We start from the raw sequence: 23,342 nt of genomic DNA, 5'->3' as shown, positions 1-23,342 counted from the left end.
CTACATAGGACCAAATCCAAGCGGTGGGTCACATAATATATGCTCCAAAGATGTTGTTGTTTACTCCACTGTTTCATTATTCAGACGCTTCAATGTTTTTTTTATCAATGTGTAAATGAGCCAATTAAAGCAATTCTCTGTAACAAACAATGGCTTTCCAAAACACCAGGACAGCTATTACAGGTTGTTATGGGCATGCAATGCATGCCAATGTAAATCACTAGAGATAAGTTACAATGATGAGATATGATACACTGTGCCTAACAGATATCAACTACTGCTGTGGAAGCTCCTGTCACAAATGTACCAGTGTCACATTATGTGCCATTTTTAAATTTAGCTATGCCAAATATTGTCTTTCAAAAACATGTCATAAAAATTCTCTCATTACACCAATATCACACATCGTTACATTTGTATACCATGTCATGTCATGAAAAAATTGGTGTAAGATAATTATATTTGTCTACAGAGTTCTCACCAAACTATGAATATATTTATGGTTACATTTTACATTTTAGTCTTTCAGCAGATGCTCTTATCCAGAGTAATTTACAGGAGCAATTAGGATTAAGTGCCTTGCTCAAGTGCACATTGGCAGGTTTTTCACCTAGTCGGCTCGGGGATTCGCACTAGCGACCTTTCGGTTACTGGCCCAAAGCTCTTAACCGCTAGGCTACCTGCCGCCCCATAGGTAGCTTGGCAGCAAGATTAATTAACCAATATTATTCATATAGGCCTATAAAATGATAGTCTGGTTGCCAGTCTGTTTAGATCACATTCCACTCCTTGTAACTCCATGGCATGTGCCAAATTTTTAGCACATGACATGGAGAACAATGACTGGAATGTAAGCTAAACAGACTGGTACCCCGACTAATAAAATTAAGTATGTCATCTAGAATGCAATTTGAGCACCGATTTAACGCATGAATCAATTTGAATTCTGTCAAAGTGCTTACAAGATTTTACATTGGAAGCTCTATGATCAGACATTCACGGACGGAACTATATTGTATTTCCACACTCAAACTTTTCTGAAGAAGCTAAAACGTAAATCACTTCTGAGAAATAAGTCCCTGTACAAATGTGAATCTCATAGCCAGAGTGAACTGAACATGAATTCCATAGAGGCACCCTTACAACCTTAACAGTCGGTTCTTTTACCTTTCACAACCAAGATGGCCGAAGCAGACAAGCTCTCCACGTCGGTGTTGATAACACAGACATACTTTCCCCCGTGATTCAACTGGATGTTACGAATCATCAGATCTCCTGAGATGCTCTACAAGGGAAAACAATAACACACAAGAAAATCTGATGTAAAATCATGAAATCCAAAGGAAATACACTCTGAACTGTTTCATAATTATTTTTGCGCAACGGCATGTGTGATCCTACTGTAGGTTGATTAATAAATACATGTATCACATCGGAGCAATATCATGTGCTGCTATCTTCTTTTTCCTTCCAAGTGTGACTGTAGCTTTAAAATTGAGAAAGCTCTGTGTATGGAGCTGCATGTGGTCCCCTCAGGTCACAGAGTCTTGTGACACACGGAAACCAGCAAGAACGTGAGCTGTGTTCTAAACAAACAGTCCTGTTGGCTACGCTTCAGGCACTGCATGCTCCCCTACTCAGCATCGCACAGGACCACCAAAACAAACACACAACGGCTAATTGGCAAGATGATCCTAATTATTCAAGAATTACATAAGCAGGGATGGATGAGAAATTAGTACAACTTACAGACTAGGAGCTAATATTGTTCTAGATAAAACAGTATGCTCTTTGATGCCATGGGGAAACTAAAGCTGATAAACAATTGAAAAACCTAAAGAGGAGTGAGGTGATGAAATAGCTTCAGTTCATCTTCCCATCTGCCATGGAGCCTTAAGTGGAGATACAGAAGTTAATGTGGAAGAGCTATCAAATTGAAATGTCTTCATAGTTTAAAGTGAGTGAAATGGGATCATCGTTATCTGTAGTTAACTATTAGGTACATAGCAATGGTACCCATCACTCTACCTGGGGAGTGGGACTCACATTCTAAAAATTCTGAGCCAATGTTCACTTAGTGGAGTGGTCTGTCACACATACACAGCATGTCATCCTTCAGGACTCCTTTTAAAATAGAGTGTGCTTGTCTGGAGAGGATTCACCTGAGGGCTAGCCAGGTTAGACACACTCAAGCCACGCCAAATTTCATCAACTCACTGGGTAGTGACCATGGCTCAGCTAGGCTCGGTTGCAATTGGGCATGAACGCCCCGAGGATCCTCACCTCTCGGAGGCAAAGACAAAGCGGAGCAGAGTGGCACTTATGTGTGGCTGAGGGACGGCATGGCACTCCTCTCCTCTGAAAGGCTAACATGCTCATGCCATGTCTGCCTCTGACATGCCAGCCAGCAGCTGTCTGACTGGAGAGCGAGGGGTTAAATTCCATGCCTTGGCAGGCAGGAAGCTATGAGGCAGATCTGGTTTAATTATGTTAATTAATTCATCAGACGCTGTTGAGAGGAGCTGGTAATCTCCCTGGGCATGGGGATACGGAATATGTGAAAACTGTATCTCATTATTTGTGTGTCCACATGTCAATGTCATTTGTAATTGCCATTTGTCTATCCACGCAGGCGTGAACTTAGCATGACCACGACGTGGGAGGGGTTCAACTCTGATATCAACTTCAACTTTGATCCATTCATTATTTTTCTTCGGCTATAGCCGTACAATGAACCTCGGGTGAATAATGAATCCATAAAACAGTGATAAATGATTCTCTAAAACAATTTGGCAGAGACGAGCGCAGAACAAATGACAGTGCTCGTCTATCAAAAGGAACACATATTTTCGCCAAAGAGTAGTCAGTCTCTTATCGTTAATTGAAGGCATGAGGAATTCAGATGAACATTTTACTGGTGCGAAGGCTTGCCCTTGGTTAATGCCAGCCAACTCACTACAAATGATTTCAGGGCACAAGATTCATAAATAGGTATGCAAATTAAATTAACGCAAAGAGAGATGATTAAAAAAATGATCTCCCTTTGAGGTGGAGAAATTAGAAGTTTAAGGGATGAAAAGTAAAAACACTTTTAATTCATCAGGCTTCTTCCGCCATTGAAACAGCTTAAAGATTACTAAGATCTCTATGAAATACTGTGGCTTTTCACCTTTATGTTGTCTTACGAATAAGATCACAATTCTTATGGGCTGTCTGATAGACAGGGAGTTAAAAGATAAATGGAAGAGTAAACATAACTTGAAGCAATGGAAGTTAAATACAGCCTACTGAAGCATCACTTCAATGTTAAAACTGCTGCTAAGATTTGATCCCAACAGTACTCTTCTTGAATACACATTTAATAAAGTAGCCTACAGTGTGAGGGTAGGACTTTTAGGAGGTAGCTAACCTATTATACAGAGATTATACAGAGTTTCCAAATGAGGCGTATTATTTTGCAGTCTGTGTGAAACAATCAATCCTAGAATAGCCTGACAGCAGTTGTCCACTGCTCCTGATGACTCACCCCTCCTACTCTGTCGAAATGGTCGGCATCCCCGTGGAAGTCTATGAGCTGCCCGTTGAAGGCCCAGGAGAAAGACACATCCAAGGCTGGATCGCTGGCTATCTGGCAGGGCAGCACGATACTTTCGCCAACAATGATCTCCATGTTAGTAGGCCGCTGGGTGATTCTGGTGGGCTCTGTCCAGACAATGACAGCTTAGTATGCATCTTAATGCTCTCTGGGTGGGAACCATTACACTCAAACAACTCTAGTGTAACTATATCATGCTATCATTACGACAGGGATCATCATAGCTACACGTGTCTTGGTTCTAGCACTTAACATTCAAAACATTTCTGGTTGACACTTCGTATTTGCATGGTCAATTTGGGGGGAAATGTTTGAAGTAGGATTATGCAAGCAGAATGCATTCCCAATGCTGGCTGTAGAGAATTGGATGCAGTGGAGTATGGGAGCCTTGTAAGGGAAAGGTCAGGATAATTACATTCCATTAGATTAAAGGGATCAGCTGTTGGCGTAAAACTTTAAATAAGCCAATGAGAAAAACAAGGGAGGTGGAGACAGACGTTTACAACACATGTACCAGATAACTGCATCAACACGTTAAGTCTCCGCGTCCATAAGTAATGACCTTTACTTAATTGCAGTACAATAACTTATTGCCTATTTAAGCACCATTGCAATTGCTTTAATTAGAAAATAACAACGTTGACTGTGTTAAGTTGTACAGACAAAATAGTAAGGATCACTTACATTAGATGTTAAGCTGGAATTATTAGTACAATTATCAGCACAAAGAAGTACATACAAATATCAGACAGTACACTCTAAAAAATGCTGGGTTGTTTGGATGACCCAACTACTGGGTTGCAGGCAGTGGGCCACTGGGTTGTTTTCTTTAAAAAGTGCAAGGTTGGGTTGTTGATGCTGGGTTAATAATGCTGGGTAATTGAGATATGGTTCAGATCAGAAAACAGAAGGTGTGGCTTAGTAGGGGCATGGGTTTCAGATGGTTCTTTTTGCCCACCTGTAAAAGTAAATGTCATTCCTGTTCATCTGTTGTGTTGTACTGTTGTCACGTTAAGGTTAAACACTAACAGTTTTGTAGCTTCATTGAAGCTTATTGAAGTGTGGGCTGCAGGTAGCCTAGCGGTTAGAGCGTTAGGCCAGTATCCGAAAAATCGCTGGTTTGAATACCTGAGCCTGCAAGGTGAAAAATCCGTCGACGTTCCCTAGTTCTGGGGGCGATGCCTCAGGGATTATTGGGAGAATATGTTATGATAGCTCACCTGTGATAAACAGCCTTCCAGTAGTGCTTGCAGTTCCAAACTGATTCTTAGCGATGCACGTGTAGCTTCCCGCATCCCTCCTGGTTACGTTGGCAATCTTCAGTGTCCCGTTGGGAAGCAGAGTAATCCTGGGGGATGAGTAACACAGATTCAGAGCTTTTGCTTGGGTAGAGAACAGAAGTGCCGTGTCTAAATCCAGTCCAAGTGCTAGGATGCATCATCACCTTCATTTCAACACCATTTACACGTTTCCTTCTATTCCAGAGGAAAGTCCAACTGTCATTATAGAAAATGGACTTTGCATTTTTCAATTTCCTATGAAGATTGGTGTCCTAATGCCAATCCTTCCACTCAGGCTTGTCATCCAAGAGATTGTTATCTGTATGTGCATTTTTTTATTTGAACATAATAAGACTAAATGACTGAAATGTAAGTCTTCGCATATACTAAGCATTCAATATGCACAGATGCTGCATACTACATTGATTATCTACTGTATATATACATTTTTACAGGGTTTTGTTGTCTTCTCATTATCCTCATCATCCACACATCAGAAAAGATTCTAATCACACATAACTGCACTTTGTGAATGTGTGAGAATTCATGCTGAGTTCCACACTACCTCTCGTTTCTCTGCACGATCTCATTGCCTTTCTTCCACAGGCTAATTGCCCGGGGCGAGGCTTGGGGCTTGCACTCCAATGCCACATCACTGCCTGAGCGAGCTTTTAGCAGGGCCTTCAGTGGATTCTTGGAGAAACTGGGAGGTGATGCTAGAGAAGATGCAGGGGGTGAAAGACGTGAAGAAGACAACGAACCAACTCCCAGATCAAATGTGCTGAGCTGAGATTGACTCTCATTCCCTCCCTCCTTCCCTTACCCTCTGGCATAAAAGCCATGATCTCCATAGGAACTGCTCCAGGGATGAAGCACCCCCCCCCCCATAGAGACCAGTCCTCACTACACAGTATGGGATTCTCTAAACTTTTGGCTTCATCTGTCATCATCATGTTTTGTCAGCCATCATCTGAGACCCCCAGTGTCATTAAATATCAAGACAGAATTGGATTTCTCATCCAGTATGTCAGATAGAACTCATCAAAGCTCTCCAAGTAAATCGATATGTCATCTACATGAGAAAGCCCTCTGACGCCACTATGCAACGTATCTGTAGCATCAAAATCAATATAATGAAATGATTGAAACTAAAATGGGACACTCCATCAGATTCATGTTTTCTTTTCTGGAGCCGAAGTGGCATTAAATGAGGCAGCAGAGTGATTTTTGAAAAGGGTAATCGCAGGATGCTAGTTGCACCTTTAAGAATATGATCAAACACACAGCAAGATAGACACAGATAAAAAGCGGAGAGGAAAGCAATCTTACCTAACACCATTAGCTCAGCGCTGGAATAAATAATGCCATGTTTGTTTTCAGCTACACACTGATACATCCCGGTGTCTGACAGGTTTAATGCTGCTATGGAGAGAGCCCCGTTTTCAATTTGTATCCGGCCCTGTGGATGAGAAAGCAGACAGATCTGTATACGTATTGCTGGAGCAGTCTAATATGTCCACAGGCGCAAATGCAATTACTTGTACACTATGAAGAGACGAAGAAAGCAAGAGAGAAGAAGATTTTTTTTTTTTATAGCCCTCTGTTGCAGTATGTATGCTCAGATTGGGGCTAAAAAATGCTGACCTGCAGCTTCAATGAAAAGAAAAAAAAAGCAATGTTGACAATACCAGTAGAACACTAATAAGCAATTTATTTTCCATGGCCATCCAGTTGGAAAAGCCACTAAGACAGGTCTGATTTTTTTGCTGATGTCTTACTCAGACTGAATTTTAACCCCATCAGCTGTTCAGACAGCCTGAACCACGGCACACTATGGTGGAGATGTTGATGTGATGTGTCTGTGGGACAGGTCCCTCAGATCGGATCCATCACAGGGTTGTGAAGGGGGGGATGAACGCTTTGCATGCTCAGAGCTGGTGGTTGCCAGGGCTCCATACATACCTCTGCCATTAGGTTGTCTCCATTCTTCAGCCAGCTGTAGGAGGGCTTGGGCTTCCCGTTAGCCTTACACTCCCAGAACAGATTCTCTTCAATGGACAGGGCCCCGTCGATCATTGTCTGGAGCCAATGGGGCTTCGCTATGAAAAGAGGGAATATGCAAATGTCAGGGATTCAAAAGACATAATGACGATAAAAAGGACAACTGAGTCAAGACTGAAAATGAATTGTTATCATGGACCACTGAAATAATATAAGCATTGAACGAATATTCCATCATTACACACAATTACTATGCTAATCTCACTGAGCATTCCTAACAGCCAGGTTTTCTATCAGACGACCAAGGCCACAGCCAGTATTCCGACTCCAAGCCTCCATAAAAAATGGGGATATCTATTACAACAGCACATTGACTCATAAGTCTCTCTGGATTTGAAATGGATCACTTACCATGGAAGGAGATACGACCTCGTGCAGCGTTTTTGCCTCTGCTGTTTTCTGCCACACACTCGTACGTCCCTGTGTCTTCCTGCTGGAAATTTTGAATTTCAAGGACTGCGTTGGAGTTCTTCATCTTCACCTTACTGGGAAATGGGACGCCGCTGGTTCTCCTCCAACTTATTTCTGGGACTGGGCTGCAATATTAGGAACGAAAAAAAGCCCTAATGACGACGACTGTCTGAGGTGGAAAAAATGTGATTAACTGTACAGAAGCTTCTACTGTGTAATGGAATTCAATTTTTCTCTAAGGATGAGGCTGCCAAAACCTTTAGAATTACTGTAACCATACAAATCTGTCTCTCATCCATTTTCACTGTCTCAAATTTCTACGGCTTTGCCTTCCTGGGAGATGTATGAAAGGACATTTGATTTTCACATCCTTACGATGTGATATTGCTTTCTGTAGCCCCTTGGGAATCTGTGATATTTGTTTGTTTATCCCCATTAGCTTTTGCAGAGGCAGCAGCTATTCTTCCTGGGGTACAAAAAATCCCACAAAACATGACAAGTAACAAAGTACTGATAAACTGACAGACAAGAGCAGTCACACACATTTTAAATACAATGATATGCAAACAATTCAAAAAGACCAAACTAAAAAAGACAAATACCACAAAAATGTGTGTGTTAGATTGTGTTTGTGTGTGCGTGTGTGCGTGTGTTTGTGTGTCACCTGACAGTCCCCGCCATTCCATGAGATGTTGTTTAATATCTTTTTTAAGGTAATATTTCTGTTTTCTTGAATAATTGGAGATGGAAGGGAGTTCCATGCGATCGTGGCTCTGTATAATACTGTGCGTTGCCGTGAATTTGTTTCGGATCCCCGGTGACACGTCTTGTGGGTGTCTGAGCTGAATGTTATTTGATTATGAAGAAAATCTGGAATTTTCATTACAGTAATACTTCTCATAAAAATTATGAGAAGCAGTTAATCTCTCGTCAACCCTCAACCAGGAAAGACTGGCATGCATGTTGTTGATGTTAGTCTTGTATGTGCAGTTAAGGGAAAGCTCTTTAGCTGCTCAGTTATGAACCAGCTGCAGCTTTGCTAGGTCTTTATTTGCTGCACTTAACCATATTACCGGACATTAATCAAAATGGGACAAGACCAGAGCCTGAACAACTAGTACAGTTGATTTTCTTCACAACAACTGATAATTAACAACAGATTATTAACCATCCAATGTTACACCTAGGAGTTCAGCTTCCTCAACTTGCTCAATGGTCACACCCTTTGTACACAACTCCAGTTGAGGTTTAGGTCTTAGAGAATGTTTTGAACCAAATACAATGGTTTCAGTTTTAGATGTATTTAAGACCAGTTTATTATTAATCACCCATTCTGATACTGACTGTAACTCCTTATTTAGAATTTCAGTGAGCTCACTGGCTTCGGGTGCTGACATGTAGAGTGTGAATCATCCGCATACATAGTCATTCTAGCTCTGTGTAAGACCAGTGGCAAATCATTTGTAAAAATAGAGAAGAGTAACAGCCTAAGGCAACTGCCTTGAGGGACTCCGTACTCTACATATCTGATGTTAGAGAAGATTCCATTGAAGAACACTCTCTGGGTTCTATTGGATACATAACTCTCCAACCATGTCATGGCAGGTGATGTAAAGCCATAGCAAGTCAGTGTCTTCAATAAAAATGTATAATACAATCACATCCTGCACTGAAATCTATCTTATTATCCATTTATTTTAAACAATCATCTGTCATTGGAATCAGTGCAGTACAAGTGCATGCCCTTCTCTACAGTATACACATGCTGAAAGTCAGTAGCTAACTTGTTCTCAGAAAAATAGCATTGTATTTGGTCACACAAATGATTTCCATTAGTTTACAAAGAGTAGGCAGCAAACTGATTGGGTGTCTGTTAGAGCTGGCAAAGGGTGCTTTACTATTTTTAGGCAGTGGAATTACTTTAGCTTCCTCCCATGCCTATGGACACACACTCCTTTAGGTTTTGGTTAAAGATATAGCAAATAGGGGTGACAATACAGTCCGCTACCATTCTCAATAGTTTCCCATCAAGGTTGTTTATACCTGGTGGCTTATCATCATTGATGGATAACAATGGTTTGTATAGCTCTATCACACTAAGTTGACCAAATTCAAAACAGCAATCCTTCTCTTTCATTATTAGATATTTTATACAAAAATATGATGGTTCACTGTTCAATGTTTTCATTTCACTTAAGTTTTTCCACTTTACTAGTGAAATAGTAATTTAAATGATTGGCAATATCGAAAGTTTAAAAAAATAAATAAATGACCCATCAACTTCAATGAACGATGGAGATTAATTGGTTTTTCTGCCCATGATATCATTTAAAGTACTCCAAAGTTTTTACCCATTGTGTTTTATGTCATTCATCTTGGTTTGGTAATATAGTTTAGTCACAAAATGTCTCAATTTAAAGTATGTCAACTAATCAGCTGAGCAGCCTGACTTGTTTGCTACCTCTTTTGCATAATTTCTTTGAACCATAATATTTTTTCTATTAATCATCAGTCCAGAGGGTTCTAACAGCTCTCACAGTTAATTTATTAACAGGTGCATGAATCATGTTACACATACTTCCAGTGTTGCATCTGGATTCACTTCCTCATACACATCAGACCAACAGACATGTTTTACATCTTCAACAAAAGAGTCATGAGAAAACATTTTGTATGATCTCTTATAAATTACTTTAGGCCCAACCTTTGGCACTTAGGCTTTCCTTGTTATTGCCACAATGCTATGGGAATTGATATTGTTTTTGTGCAAAGCTCTGCAGCCTGAGTGAAGATATGATCAATGCAAGTGGATGTCACAGATCCAACACTATTGAAATGCCCTCTAGTTGTTTGAGTGATAACCTGGGTCATATTGCAGGCATTAGTCACAGTTAGACGTTTCCTCTTGAGAGGACAGCTAGTTGCTAACCAGTCAATGTTCAGGTCAACCAGAAAATAGATCTCTGTTAACATCACACACATTATCAAGCATTGCACACATATTATCCAAATACTGACTGTTACGACTTGGTGGCTTATAGCAGCACCCCAAAAGAAGAGGCTTTAGATGAGGCAGGAGAACTTGCAACCACAACACTTCAACAACATTTGACTTGAGATCTCTAAGCTTTATAGGAATATGGCACTGAGTGTACAAAACATTAGGAACTCTTTCCATGACAAGATTGACCAGGTGAATCCAGGTGAAAGCTATGATCCCTTATTGATGTCACTTGTTAAATCCACTTCAATCAGTGTAGATGAAGATGAGGAGACAGGGTAAAGAAGGATTTTTAAGCCTTGAGACAATTGAGACATGGATTAAGTATGTGTGCCATTCAGAGGGTGAATGGGCAAGACAAAATATTGCCTTTCAACAAGTTGTGCCAGGCACACCAGTTTGAGAAATGCAATGCTGCTGGGTTTTTCACACTCAACAGTTTCCTGTGTGTATCAAGAATAGTCCACCACCTCAAGGACATCCAGACAACTTGACACAACTGTGGGAAGCGTTGGAGTCAACATCCAGCATCCCTGTCGAACGCTTCAGAATCTTTAAACTTTGTTTCCATTGAACATTCCATACAAATAAAATCATTTGGATTAATTATATGAAGTGTGCCTTGGTCCTCCTTTCTTTTTGATGACCAATTTACCTCTTTTACCAAAGAGCACCTTCTGCCTACCAAAATATACTATTACCTTAGCAGCGTTTCCCTTCCTCCTTTTTCTACAAGTTAATCACAGCACTTGGGTAGTGCTTAGAGGAAGCAGCTCCACAGTCATTTTTTCTGTGTTTTGGGGACATTTTACAACTGATACTATGGATTTTACCCAAGAGGCTACAAGATTTTCCTATTCCCATGAAGAGGGTCAAAATATTATTACCACTGCCTCGTTGCTAGATGAGATGACAGCCACAGAGAATACTGGAACGGACATGAACAAGGCTTACAGAGACTTGCAACACCTTATGGAGAAAGACACCAAACTTGACCTCAATTCTATGAGCTTGTCTGACTATTGGAGAAAAGGCCTAATCCCCAGAGGCCTCCGTATTATGAAGTTTCCAGGTAATGGAGCACAAGGTAAGACTGAATTTAGAGATAAATGGGAGGCTATTCTCAACGTGTGTTCTTTTGACCTAATGCTACTTCTAATAGAGGAAGCTATAAAGGACATGTAGTCCAAACAGAAGTTGAAGAAGTAAAAAGGAAAATTACAGAACAGTGACAATTCTAACAAAGCACAATGTTGTCATGATGTTGGCCTGTGGGTAAGGTTTATGACCCCCCATAAATACCTTTCTCCCTTCCCCTCTCTTTCTGACCCTACTGAAGGACTGTTGAATAGCCTTTGTTAAATATAGAGAGTCTGGGAACATCAAACAAATGGGGAAAAGGAACCATATTTTGGTAATAAAACCAGTTGGAAATATGCTTTGGAACTTAATGAGTATGGATGTCAGTTCGGTTGTCATCTGAGACATTATGACTGATGACAGGACGACATAAACTGTACCTGGGAAAGTATACACCCTCTAGTTGTCAGAGTCACATGGAATTGTTATGCAATTGAAATGTTTGATATTGAAATTGTTTGTTAGGAGATTAAATGTAATTTTAGCTTCCAATTGAGAGAATTGGGTTTTCATAAGGAAAGTGCCCTGCTTTATCAGTGGCCCGCCCCTGTGAAGAGTCAGGGGTTATAAACGATGACACACCCTTCTCCCCTCACCACTATATAAGACAATGACACAACGTAACCGAGTTCCACTACGTGAGGTCTGCAGCCTCTGCGTTACAAGGACACACATGTCAAGTACAGAACTAAGCCAACCTCGGCGTGAGCTTTGGTTGTGAATGTTATGAACTTTGAACTTATTCACTACCGAAGTGATACTTACTAGCCGTTGAGTTAGCAGCGGCCGCTGTAGACGTGGGCTAGGAAAGGACGGACGACGGATCCAGTCTACCACAGATGAAGATACCACCACGTATCCAATTTACCACCAGAGACATTCTTCTGAGGACCGGAAGATCTGTTGGCCAACCCGGCCAGCATCTACGACCAATCTACCGAAGCGCAGCTCAGAGTAAATATTTATTGCATTTTCCTTTTCCAAATGGGCGGTAATTTAGAATGCATAAGATTCTGTATTTACGATAGCATAGCTGCTGTTTCTTTGTTCCTAAGTCTTCCCGCTCTTTCATTCAAGCCCAACCCCCTTTCTTTGTGTAACAAGCCGCCATGTCGGCTCCGTCCACCAGGGACGTTTTCTGTATGACATAATTTGTATTCTGTGTATATGTAATTCTGTGTGATTAGTTAGGTATTTAGTAAATAAATAATTAAACCCAATTTTGTATTGCTGATTCAACTTGTTAGCCAGGGTTCGTGAAGATAACCAAGAATTTACAACTTTCATTATGAGACTGAAAATATGACGATTAATATTGACTGCTATCGATGTAAAATAATACTAAGTTATTAAGAGTTTACTCGGAAGATAACGGCTCTATAAACACTCTTCCATGGTGTCCCGACTTTCTAGTTAATTACATTTACATGATTAGCTTAATCAGGTAATATTAATTACAGAGAAAGGATTTTATAGAATAGCATGTCATATCACTTAATCCAGCATAGCCAAAGACACGACAATGTGATGAGATTTTGAAAGAGGAAATAAACACATTCACTCTGACATTGAAGCAAGACAAGCTAAGGACATTTAGAAGAGATGCAGTAGACTACAGAGATGGCAAGGTCTTTTTCTGGAGAAAACCAACCCACAAGATCTGTTTATTTCAACTTTATGAGCAGTGGCGATGAGGGTCACCCCAGACAATCAGAGGCCGGTGCCTCCAGGAAGAGTAGCCAGGCAGGTTCCCCAACAAGAGAGGCAGAGGACGCAGAAGAGGCCAACACGGAGGGGGAGGAAGAAATCAAGACTATCCAACCACACGGAGCAGGACCAAAACAAGGCTGTGATCAACACTTCTGGAGAACCCCTTTCTGATGATTGTTTAAGGGTCTTGTCTAAAGGACTGTCCTTTGCACCCATATACTCAACTAATGAATTCAATACAAAGATTGACATATTTTGTTTCTACAGGAATCTATATCTGAAGGCCTGGTACAAGCAAAACATCTCTCCAACTACAGACACCAGTGTTTCAGGTCAGGCAGTTTCTGTGCCCTTAAAAACACATTTTAAGCCCAAGTCCACCTTTTGTCCCATAGTCCAGAATGCCACACTAAATACACTTGCCAAGAAGGTGAATTTTGATGTGGAGAATCTGTTTAAGGGTAAAATTGACTCTAACCAAACACAACATAATCTTTCTAAGGTTGAGAGGGATGCAGTTGAATCATTGTCCAAAAATGTATGGATTGTGGTTAAAAAAGCAGACCAAGGTGGCGCTATAGTAGTGTGGAGTAAAGACAAATGTGACAGAAGCCTACCGTCAATTAGACAATGATGAATTCTACCAATCTCTTACCTTCAACCCTACAGAGGACCTAAAAACTGAATTGAAAGGGATCCTCACAGAAGCTAAGGAGAATGGCTACATTTCAGACACTGAGTTCAAATTTATTTTCCATTGCAGTCCACGTATGGGTTCTTTTTATCTTCTTCTAAAAGTCCACAAGAATCTTGAACCCCCCCCAGGCAGACCAGCCATTAGTGGTAATGAAAGTCTGATAGAACCCATCTCCAAGTACATTGATTACTTTATTTAGCCTTTTCTGCATTCACTCCCAGCCTATTTTCAAGATTCCACAGATGTGTTGAACAAAATTAAGGAACTGAACAATATAGGTACAGCTTCCTTTGAGTCACCATGGATGTGGAGTCTCTATACACCACCATTGAACATGAATAAGGGTTGGCAGCTATGCACCATTTCTTGAGTACCCGGCCTGAGACAGAGATGCCTCCCACAGAATTCATTGTCTCACTGACTGAATGGACTCTTAATAATAATATATTTGTCTTTCAGGACCGTATTTTTAAACAAGTCAAAGGATGTGCCATGGGAGCTTGCTACAGCCCTTCCTACGCTAGTTTGTACTTAGGTAAATGGGAAAATGACTTCATTTTGGATCCTTCTAAAAACCAGTTCTTTGACCGGATTATATGGTGGGGACGCTATATTGATGATGCTTGCCTGTTCTGGTCTGGCTCAGAAGATGAACTTATTTCCTTCCACCAATACCTTAACAGCATTAACCCTAACATCAAACTAACTATGGAGTACAGCAAGTATAACATACATTTTTCTGGACCTTGACATCAGTAAAAATGACAAAGTTTGTTTGCACACATCAATCTTTAGGAAACCTTCAGATGGGAAAACCATTCTGAGGGCAGACAGCTTCAACCCCAAAAGGCCAAAAGAGAACATTGCAATTCCAAAGCGCAGAATTTGCGATCAGGAAAAAGATTACAGTGTCAAATCTGCTGAATTCGATAATCGCTTCTTGAATCGGGGCTACAGCGCTCAGGTCCTGAAAGATGCAGGTATAAGGGACGTACGACTTGACAGAAATAACTTGTTGCAAGGGGAGTGCCTCCTGACGCATCAGAGAGAGTACTTTGTTACAAAATACAGCACTGAAGCAGAGAACAAATAATTAAAAAGAATTGTGGAATCATCCAAAGTGATACGCTACTGTCCTACCCTAAATGACAAATGAGTCCACATCCATCTTCCTGTTGACTCTCAAAAAACTTGGCTAGACCACAAACCTATGGGCTCTTTCAAATACAACCAGTGCAACCATTGCAGAAATATTGCACATACTAAATATTTTGTTGACACATCTTGGAGTATCAAGTCAAGCATTTCATTAACTACAAAACCACTCATGTCACCTTCAGATTGGAATGTCCAATAGTGCAAGGTGTTCTACATTGGATGGACAACGAGACACTTTCAAGACCGCTTAGCGGAACACAAGTACGCCATATGGGTAGGCAATGAAGACTACCCCATGGCAAGGCACTACAAGTCCTTACACCATGGCAACACTGCCTCCTTACAAGCTATGGGTTTTGAATATGTTCCGACCTCAATTAGAAAAGGAGACCATCTTAAATAGCTAAACCAAAGGGAACATTTTTGGATATACAAACTGCAGGCCACTAAGTACCCTGGTTTAAATGAGGATATGGATTTCTAACCTTTCAGTATCTGGGGTGACCACCATTTGCCTCATGAAGCACGACACATCTCCTTCGCATAGAGTTGATCAGGCTGTTGATTGTGGCCTGTGGAATGTTGTCCCACTCCTCTTCAATGGCTGTACTAAGTTGCTGGATATTGGCGGGAAATGTAACATGATGTTGTACACGTCGATCCAGAGCATCACAAATATGCTCAATGGGTGACATGTCTGGTGAGTATACAGGCCATGGAAGACAGGGACATTTTCAGCTTCCAGGAATTGTGTACATGGGACTGTGCATTATCATGCTGAAACTTGAGGTGATAGTAGCGGATTAATGGCATGACAATGGGCCTCAGGATCTCGTCATGGTATCTCAGTGCATTCAAATTTCCATCAGCAAACCTCTCGCCCACACGGCGCCACACGTCTGCGGTTGTGAGGCCGGTTGGACATACTGCCATATTCTCTAAAACGACGTTGGAGGCGGCTAATGGTAGAGAAATTAATATTCAATTCTCTGGCAACAGCTCATGTGGACTTCCTGCAGTCAGCATGCCAATTGCACTCTCCCTCAAAACTTGAGACATCTGTGTTATTGTGATGTAACAAAACTGCACATTTTAGAGAGGCCTTTAATCGTCCTCAGCACAAGGTGTACCTGTGTAATGTGCATGCTGTTTAATCAGCTTCTTGATACGCCACACCTGTCAGGTGGATGGATTACCTTGGCAAAGAATAAATGCTCACTAACAGGGATTTAAACTAACTTGTGCACATTATTTGAGAGAAATAAGCTTTTTGTGCATATGGAACATTTCTGGGATCTTTCATTTCAGCTCATGAATCCAACACTTTACATGTTGAGTTTATATTTTCAGTAAATAGCTAACAGTCAATCAATCAGGCGCTTGTGAGTGTCAGTTGGTGTATGTGTGCCTGTGCATATGTGATGAAGCTACTGACCCAGAAGCTTGGCTCTCTAACTCCTCCCAGGCTTTTGGGAGGGAGGGTGGACAATGAGCTTATGGTAGCTAATGTAAGCAATGCCCCCACGCTCTCTGGCAGCTTTCATAGCTGGGATAAGTTCTTTCCTCTGGCGCACAGCTTCAGAGAAGTCCTCGTTAAGGAAGATGTTGGTTTCTCTCGAGTTCTTGGCTCACTCCTGAACAGCCATCTTGTCATTGAACCTTAGGAACTTGACCATTATTGGCCTGGGTAGGTCACCTGGGCTCGTAACAGGTTTCTCAGCCGGTAGAAACGTAGGCTAACACGGGTACTCCACGCAATTCCAGCCTGCACAGCTCACAGGGCTGATGGAAACAGCAAAAAACTGCAGGGATTTAAACAGCCACAAGCCCGGGACTATACGCAGCCCCAGCCACCAGGGCTAACCCCGTCTTGGGCTGTGTTCAAGCTTTCAAGGAAACCTGGCTAGTTTGATAGCTAGGCTAGCTGCTTCACCAATCAGTAGCTCTTCAGACTTTAGGGTTTAGCAGTATCCCCGGACAGATAGTAGCAGTCCCAGCAACTGAGGCTAACTGCGTCGCGGGATCCAAACTAAACAGGTAAACATTCTTTTTTTCTAGAAAAAGCTTTTTCAGAAACTTTCAAAAACAACAAACTAAGTTCTCTACTGTTCCGCTTTCAGCATGAGTCGCTCTCTGTTGACGTCACTGTGTAATGCGAGTTGGTTGCAGGATAAGGTTGTGGTTTGTGATACTTGACTTCAAGACTATAGGTGATATCACTAATATACCAGCATCCTAAAAACAGCAACCTCATAATTCTCTCTACTACCGCATGGCAAGCGGTACCGGAATGCCAAGTCTAGGACAAAAAGGCTTCTCAACAGTTTTTACCCCCAAGCCATAAGACTCCTGAACAGGTAATCAAATGGCTACCCGGACTATTTGCATTGTGTGCCCCCCCAACCCCTCTTTTTACACTGCTGCTACTCTCTGTTTATCATATATGCATAGTCACTTTAACTATACATTCATGAACATACTACCTCAATTGGGCCAACCAACAAGGGCTCCCGCACATTGGCTAACCGGGCTATCTGCATTGTGTCCTACCCGCCAACCCCTCTTTTATGCTACTACTACTCTCTGTTCATCATATATGCATAGTCACTTTAACCATATCTACATGTACATGCTACCTCAACCAGCCTGACTAACCGGTGTCTGTATGTAGCCTCGCTACTTTTATAGCCTCGCTATTGTATATAGCCTGTCTTTTTACTGTTGTTTTATTTCTTTACCTACCTATTGTTCACCTAATACCTTTTTCTGTACTATTGGTTAGAGCCTGTAAGTAAGCATTTCACTGTAAGGTATACTACACCTGTTGTATTCGGCGCACGTGACAAATAAACCTTGATTTGATTTGATTAGAATGATATGTCTGACATATGCACAAACTTGCACATTCACTCCAACTTACTTTCCCAGAGCGAAACATTCCAGTTTCACTGTGGATCCCTTCGCAGCTGGAACAGTGTCAGGGAAATGAACTTCTATTTTGGGTTCGTATTCACCCATTGCTCCTATGAAAGAGAGACAATACACAAACCAAATTTTGGCATCAATGATTAATGGCACACTCGCTTTACGCCCTGGTAAACATGGTACAACAATAACATGGGCCCAGAAACACAGAGGTAAGTTGTGTGTGGAACAGAAGTGATCACTGAGAGGTTGGTAAGATGGAGAGAAATGGAAAAGGTTTGTAAAAGGTTCAAAGAAGAACACACCTGGATGAAGGCTGGGATTAATCTCCTTTTCAGACTGAATCTTATATTCAACAGCTTCACCCTTTGACTTTATCTTTTGAGGGGGTAAGATTACGCTTTCTCTTTGACCACTTATAATCAGCATTCCAGAATATCTGGATAGAATGGTCTATTGTAGACTGCATAGACTGCCAATGTTTTACAAATTGGGGCTTCATCTGGGCAGTTTTTAAAACATCTGGGCAGTTTTTTGTTGTTGTGCTGTCTGATCAGTGTGTCTGTTTAAAGGATGGGATCTTACCATCATTCCTCAGGACCAGTGGTGTAGGAGAGCTGAGGACTTTCCCCTTAGTGATGCTGTTGTTGACCACACAGGTATAGTTTCCCACATCAGAAGGCTCCACTTTAGCAATGTACAGACTTCCTGTCTCCTGGGAGATGAATCGACGACTGTCTTGCTGAACAAAGTATGGGTACTCATTGAAGATCCATGCAAATGTCAGCTCTAGGAGGGAGAGGAATATGACAGTGGTAAATACAGTACAGTAGTATTAATATATTACAACACAGTAATGTGTTTGTAGGCGTAGGAGTCTACATTGAAAAATTCCCTTTTGAAAATATAATTTAGCATGTATGCTAAATAGCTCAGTGTCGGTATTGCCCATTGATGAAATACTGTATTAGAAAACAAAAAGAAAAACACATTGTAAGCAGATCATGTTGGCATTCCACACAATTTCCTTTTCCTTATTTCAGTTTCCTTCCAAGAAGATACCAGGGCAAAGATAGTAGAACAGCTATTGGTGCACAAAAAAAAGAGTGTCCAAAGGAAAGAGAGCGAAACAAAACGGATTACAGCGCCTCACTGGCACTCTCATGACACATGCCCTGTCCTCTACCCTGAGTAACTGGGGACAGGGCTTTTTTCCAGGCTTGACTCATGCATGCCACACTTCTCCTCAGCCAACAGGCCTAGCTAAAGAACACAGAGCGCTGCCACACAGCAATACTGGGTCATCTTGAAAAGAGCCAGTGCACAGATTCATAGGAGCGAGGTACCGTAGCGAAAGCCTATCTACCGTGGCGTGGAGGCGAGAGCGTGTACAGTACTACAAAGGTGTGTATGCAGCGTACTGTCGCTCATCTCCTGTCCCCCTGGGAGGGGAACGCCTCGCAAACCTTGGCTCCTGGGATCACGTCTTTGCAGTCGGTTCACTGAAGGCGAAACCAATTCATTCTGACGAAGCAAAGCAAGACCGGGGATCCCTGACTCTGAGCTATGTGGCCGTAATGAACAGTGATAGCATTTGTCAAGAAAATACAAATCAAGAGGAAAATGAAAATATAGTGCAACAACCTCTTTTCTTATTGAACACAATGGCTATTTATGTAACAAGCACAACGTTACAAACATGCAATAGCTATGACACAAAAATAAACATAATTGAGCCCTGGAGAATAAACACATATTTATGATGGAGCAGAGCCCTAATGTAGTCACTTTAGTTGGCAACAATATTTATTTTGTGGCCATGTCGATGTAACATGAGATATAATGTGTCATTTGAGAGAACCTCTAATCCAGCATTTGAAGCCGCTGAGGCAGAGTAAAAACCTGCAGAGATGTCTTACAGTCAGTGGATAGTGATGGGCTCAACGAGTTCCAAGTTTGTGTGTGGCATTCATGCTTCACAGTGCAATGAGCACAGTGCCACACTTACTTGGTCTTATTCACTTGTTCAAATAGGGAAACAAAACACAATACTGTTATGGTGACAACAACACGCCTGGCATAAGCTCATTTCTGAGTGAGAGGCTGTCGCATTGTGTTTCACACTGGCTACCCCAGGCCATTATCGTCTCCTCCAGCTGTACAGGACTGTATACACACACCTACTGTAGGCACACTTTAGCCAATACATTAGAGAAGAACCAGCCACTCTACAATGTCATGTTAAAAGTGAGTGGTCCTACAACAGGGTTAGCCTGTATGTAGGCAAAGTCCATTATTCAATACTAAGCTAACTGGAATTGAGTAGTGTCGCGATCACACACACTTCAAATAGCTGTCTCACATGTGCCGAGTCACTTCCTCTGTACAAGTTGAAAATAGTATGGAAGATAAATAAGATATTCCAGAAAGTGATTCTGTTTGTTTTCCCTGTAGGGTGTAGAGTAAATTGGTTTACAAAATCCCTTTGAATTCTGCATTCCATTTAAGTTAGGATAAGTTACTATTGATTATCTAATACAGGTTTTATTAAAAGCACTTTACTCAGACCGTATTGCCTAATGATCAGGTTAAGACTCCAATTTGAGGAATATCTTTTCATTTGCCACCAGATTTGGCACTAATTGTAAGAAAGTTCAGAATGAAAAGAAGGCCAGCTAAGCATATCTTTATTCTGCAAACATCTGTGTGAAATAAGTTTATTTGAGGCTGCTAGCAAGAATCTATGCTTTGAGGCTCTAACAAATAATGTTTTATGAAAAAACTGATTAGGTTAGGAATGTGAGCACACTAAACAGCGCCTGTATATTCACTCATATACTGCATCAAAGATTTTAATTGGATACAGAGGAGAGGCATCTTCTCAGGTATTCATAAATATCTCTAATATGGAGAAGAAAAAAACCTACCTCCAGAATGCATGGGTGGTCCACATAACAAAACCACTCCTTGGCCCTCTCGGACACTGACAGCACTCCGTGTCGTTTGGGTCTTGAAGTTATCTAGGTCTTATCAACACAAAAATCAAGGGTAAGCTTTAGTGTTATTACAGAAGACAGAATGGATAAATATAAAGCACAAACCTTAGCATTACTCTATGTCTAAATGCAGCTGATAACTCAATCCGTATCAGCTAATGTGTTTCCCAGTTTGTATCAGTTATCTTGGTTTCTTTAAAGCCCTAAAATCCATGTACTGTAGGAAAACCATTTACAGGTACAGTAATGGATTGCTTTAGAACACCCCCAATGCTATCCGATACTTAGAAAGGCAACTGTAACATTAAATATTACTGATGGACTAATAACACACAGTCGTTATGATAGCAGCAGGAGATTAAATTGCAAAGGGATAAAAAGAGGGGAGGAAGTTGGAGGGACTGCACAAACACTGAGCACATGACGAATAACAGGAATCAGTGCCAAGAGCAATAACCAACATCATTATTAAATGCAGTGTAATCTCGCCCTTAAAAGCACTAGCTTCCCTGTCGATACTCTGGGAGCAATTCATCCCTGCAAATGAAAGAGGAAAAGCTGCCTGACTGAGCTTGTACCTGGGCTGATGAAATGTTACTCTAGTTTAGTGAGTGATGGGTGAACTACTGTACCCCTGTCCCTACTGACTCTGCACCCTCGGGTGGGCAGCCCTACAGTCAGGCCCCGAACACAAACAAAATAAAGTCAATGTGACCGATAAAAGGAAGTGGGAAAAGAGGAGGATCACAGAGGGGAGTGGGAGAGTGAATGGAAGATTAATGAGCCAGTCTCTGATGACCGTGGTGAAATCCAACACAGCCAAGTCATAGCAGGATTCTGTTCAGGCCACACAGTGAGTCGCCATCTTCTAATAGAGCCATAGAGAATATCAACTCGCAGACATGGTGCTGAATCTAAAACGCTGGAGGAGTTAGGCTAGGCTATCTAGACGAGGGAAAGTTGGTGCAGGCTGGTTGGAAAGCTTAACCAAACAGCAGCTGATAATATTCCTTTTGTAACAGGGGGGGGGGCTAAGAGGTAGGAATCAGTTCCGGTAGGGAGCGGAGGCCCTCTACTCCTCTCTCCCTCACACAGAAATGGTCCGTGTAAGGGAGAGACAGTAGGGACTGCTAAAATGCAGCACTCTATAAGCTGGCTCTGCCTTGTCTATAGCAGAACGATGGCTTTCTGTGTAATATGTCTCCTCTACACAGACTCCAACTCTGAGAGGCAATAAGAATGTGTCAGGAGGGAAGCCAGGAAAAACATATAAAGGTATCCTATCTAACACCATGCAAGCTCTTCATTCTATTTTTACCACAAAGGAATAGCAACTCAAGTTACAAGTACAGAGGGAATGTCATTTTAAATGTATTTCATTCTCTCTCCCTGGTGTGTATTATACCAGTGTGTGTACATTTGTATAAGAGTTGCGTTACAGTTGTTCAGAAATTCAATGTAAAGTAGGATGAAGTTGATGGCCATAACACATCGCAAAAAAATATATAATTGAAATGACAGTTGAATTGTGTAGACAGGAAATGGGTGAGGTAAGCCATCCCTGTCTATGGAAGAGTCTTTATTACGAGGAAAATCTAGCCGTGTATGCAGCAATCCCCATCTATCTCCAAGACCTCTGAGCATTCAAATAGACAATAAATGTCAAGCAGTTCCCTCCTCACCCAGGCCCCACAAGTGAGATTCATTATCCAGCCCATAAGGGTAATGGCAGTCCATCTCTTAAGAGGAAGGAAAGGCTCTCTATCCCTGGGACGTGATCAATGATCAGTGAGAGGTGTCTCTCTACACTGTCTATTGGTCTGCTCTCTATACGGTAGAGACCCACACCAAAGCTTCATATTCACCAGTGGAGGCTGTTGGGGGGAGAACGGCTCATAATAAAGGCTGGAACGGAGCCTATGGAATGGCATCAAACCATGTGTTTGATGCATTTGATACCGTTCTACCTATTCCGCTCCAGCCATTACTACGAGCCCGTCCTCCCCAATTAAGGTGCCACCAACCTCCTATGATATTCAGATCTCCCTCTCTAGAATACCAGACAGGCTGTTCAACCAAGTCTGATCTATCTGCAACGGCAAACAATTCCACAGTAAAAAAAATGATTGTTTCTGGTTTGCAAAGTTGAAGCTTTATTTGTGTAGGTTTCCTTTCAAGTCCAGATCACAGAGGCTTGCATAGATTGGCAGTATCAGTCAGTACCGAGGTTGCACAGACGCTGTCAAAGCTGGAAACACAGAGACTAATGAGAATCAATGGAGTTCAGAGGCAGTCAGAAGCTGCCTCGCCCACTGTGGTTGTTGCATCTGACATTTCATTCGATTACCATTTCCCTTTAAAAAAATCT

At 41.6% G+C, this 23,342-nt stretch overlaps 1 protein-coding gene across 1 annotated transcript in view; it reads right to left on the bottom strand.

Moving 5' to 3' along the window:
* LOC106582848 (contactin-3) overlaps positions 1-23,342 on the bottom strand; it is a 75,678-nt gene that overhangs the window by 14,465 nt on the left and 37,871 nt on the right. Inside the window, exons 5-14 of the mRNA XM_014166370.3 lie at positions 20,906-21,004; positions 18,564-18,767; positions 17,974-18,076; positions 7,288-7,472; positions 6,838-6,974; positions 6,205-6,334; positions 5,441-5,591; positions 4,816-4,943; positions 3,527-3,702; positions 1,168-1,285 (exon numbers count right to left, since the gene is read on the bottom strand). Of these exons, the coding sequence (XP_014021845.1) occupies positions 1,168-1,285; positions 3,527-3,702; positions 4,816-4,943; positions 5,441-5,591; positions 6,205-6,334; positions 6,838-6,974; positions 7,288-7,472; positions 17,974-18,076; positions 18,564-18,767; positions 20,906-21,004 (1,431 nt within the window). The remainder of the gene's footprint in view (positions 1-1,167; positions 1,286-3,526; positions 3,703-4,815; positions 4,944-5,440; positions 5,592-6,204; positions 6,335-6,837; positions 6,975-7,287; positions 7,473-17,973; positions 18,077-18,563; positions 18,768-20,905; positions 21,005-23,342) is intronic.

This window comes from Salmo salar, chromosome 22 (assembly GCF_965601325.2).
Source record: "Salmo salar chromosome 22, fSalSal1, whole genome shotgun sequence".
Classification (NCBI taxonomy): domain Eukaryota; kingdom Metazoa; phylum Chordata; class Actinopteri; order Salmoniformes; family Salmonidae; genus Salmo; species Salmo salar.
Note: the sequence above shows the minus strand (reverse complement) of the source record. Positions and strands in the feature narration are given on the sequence as shown.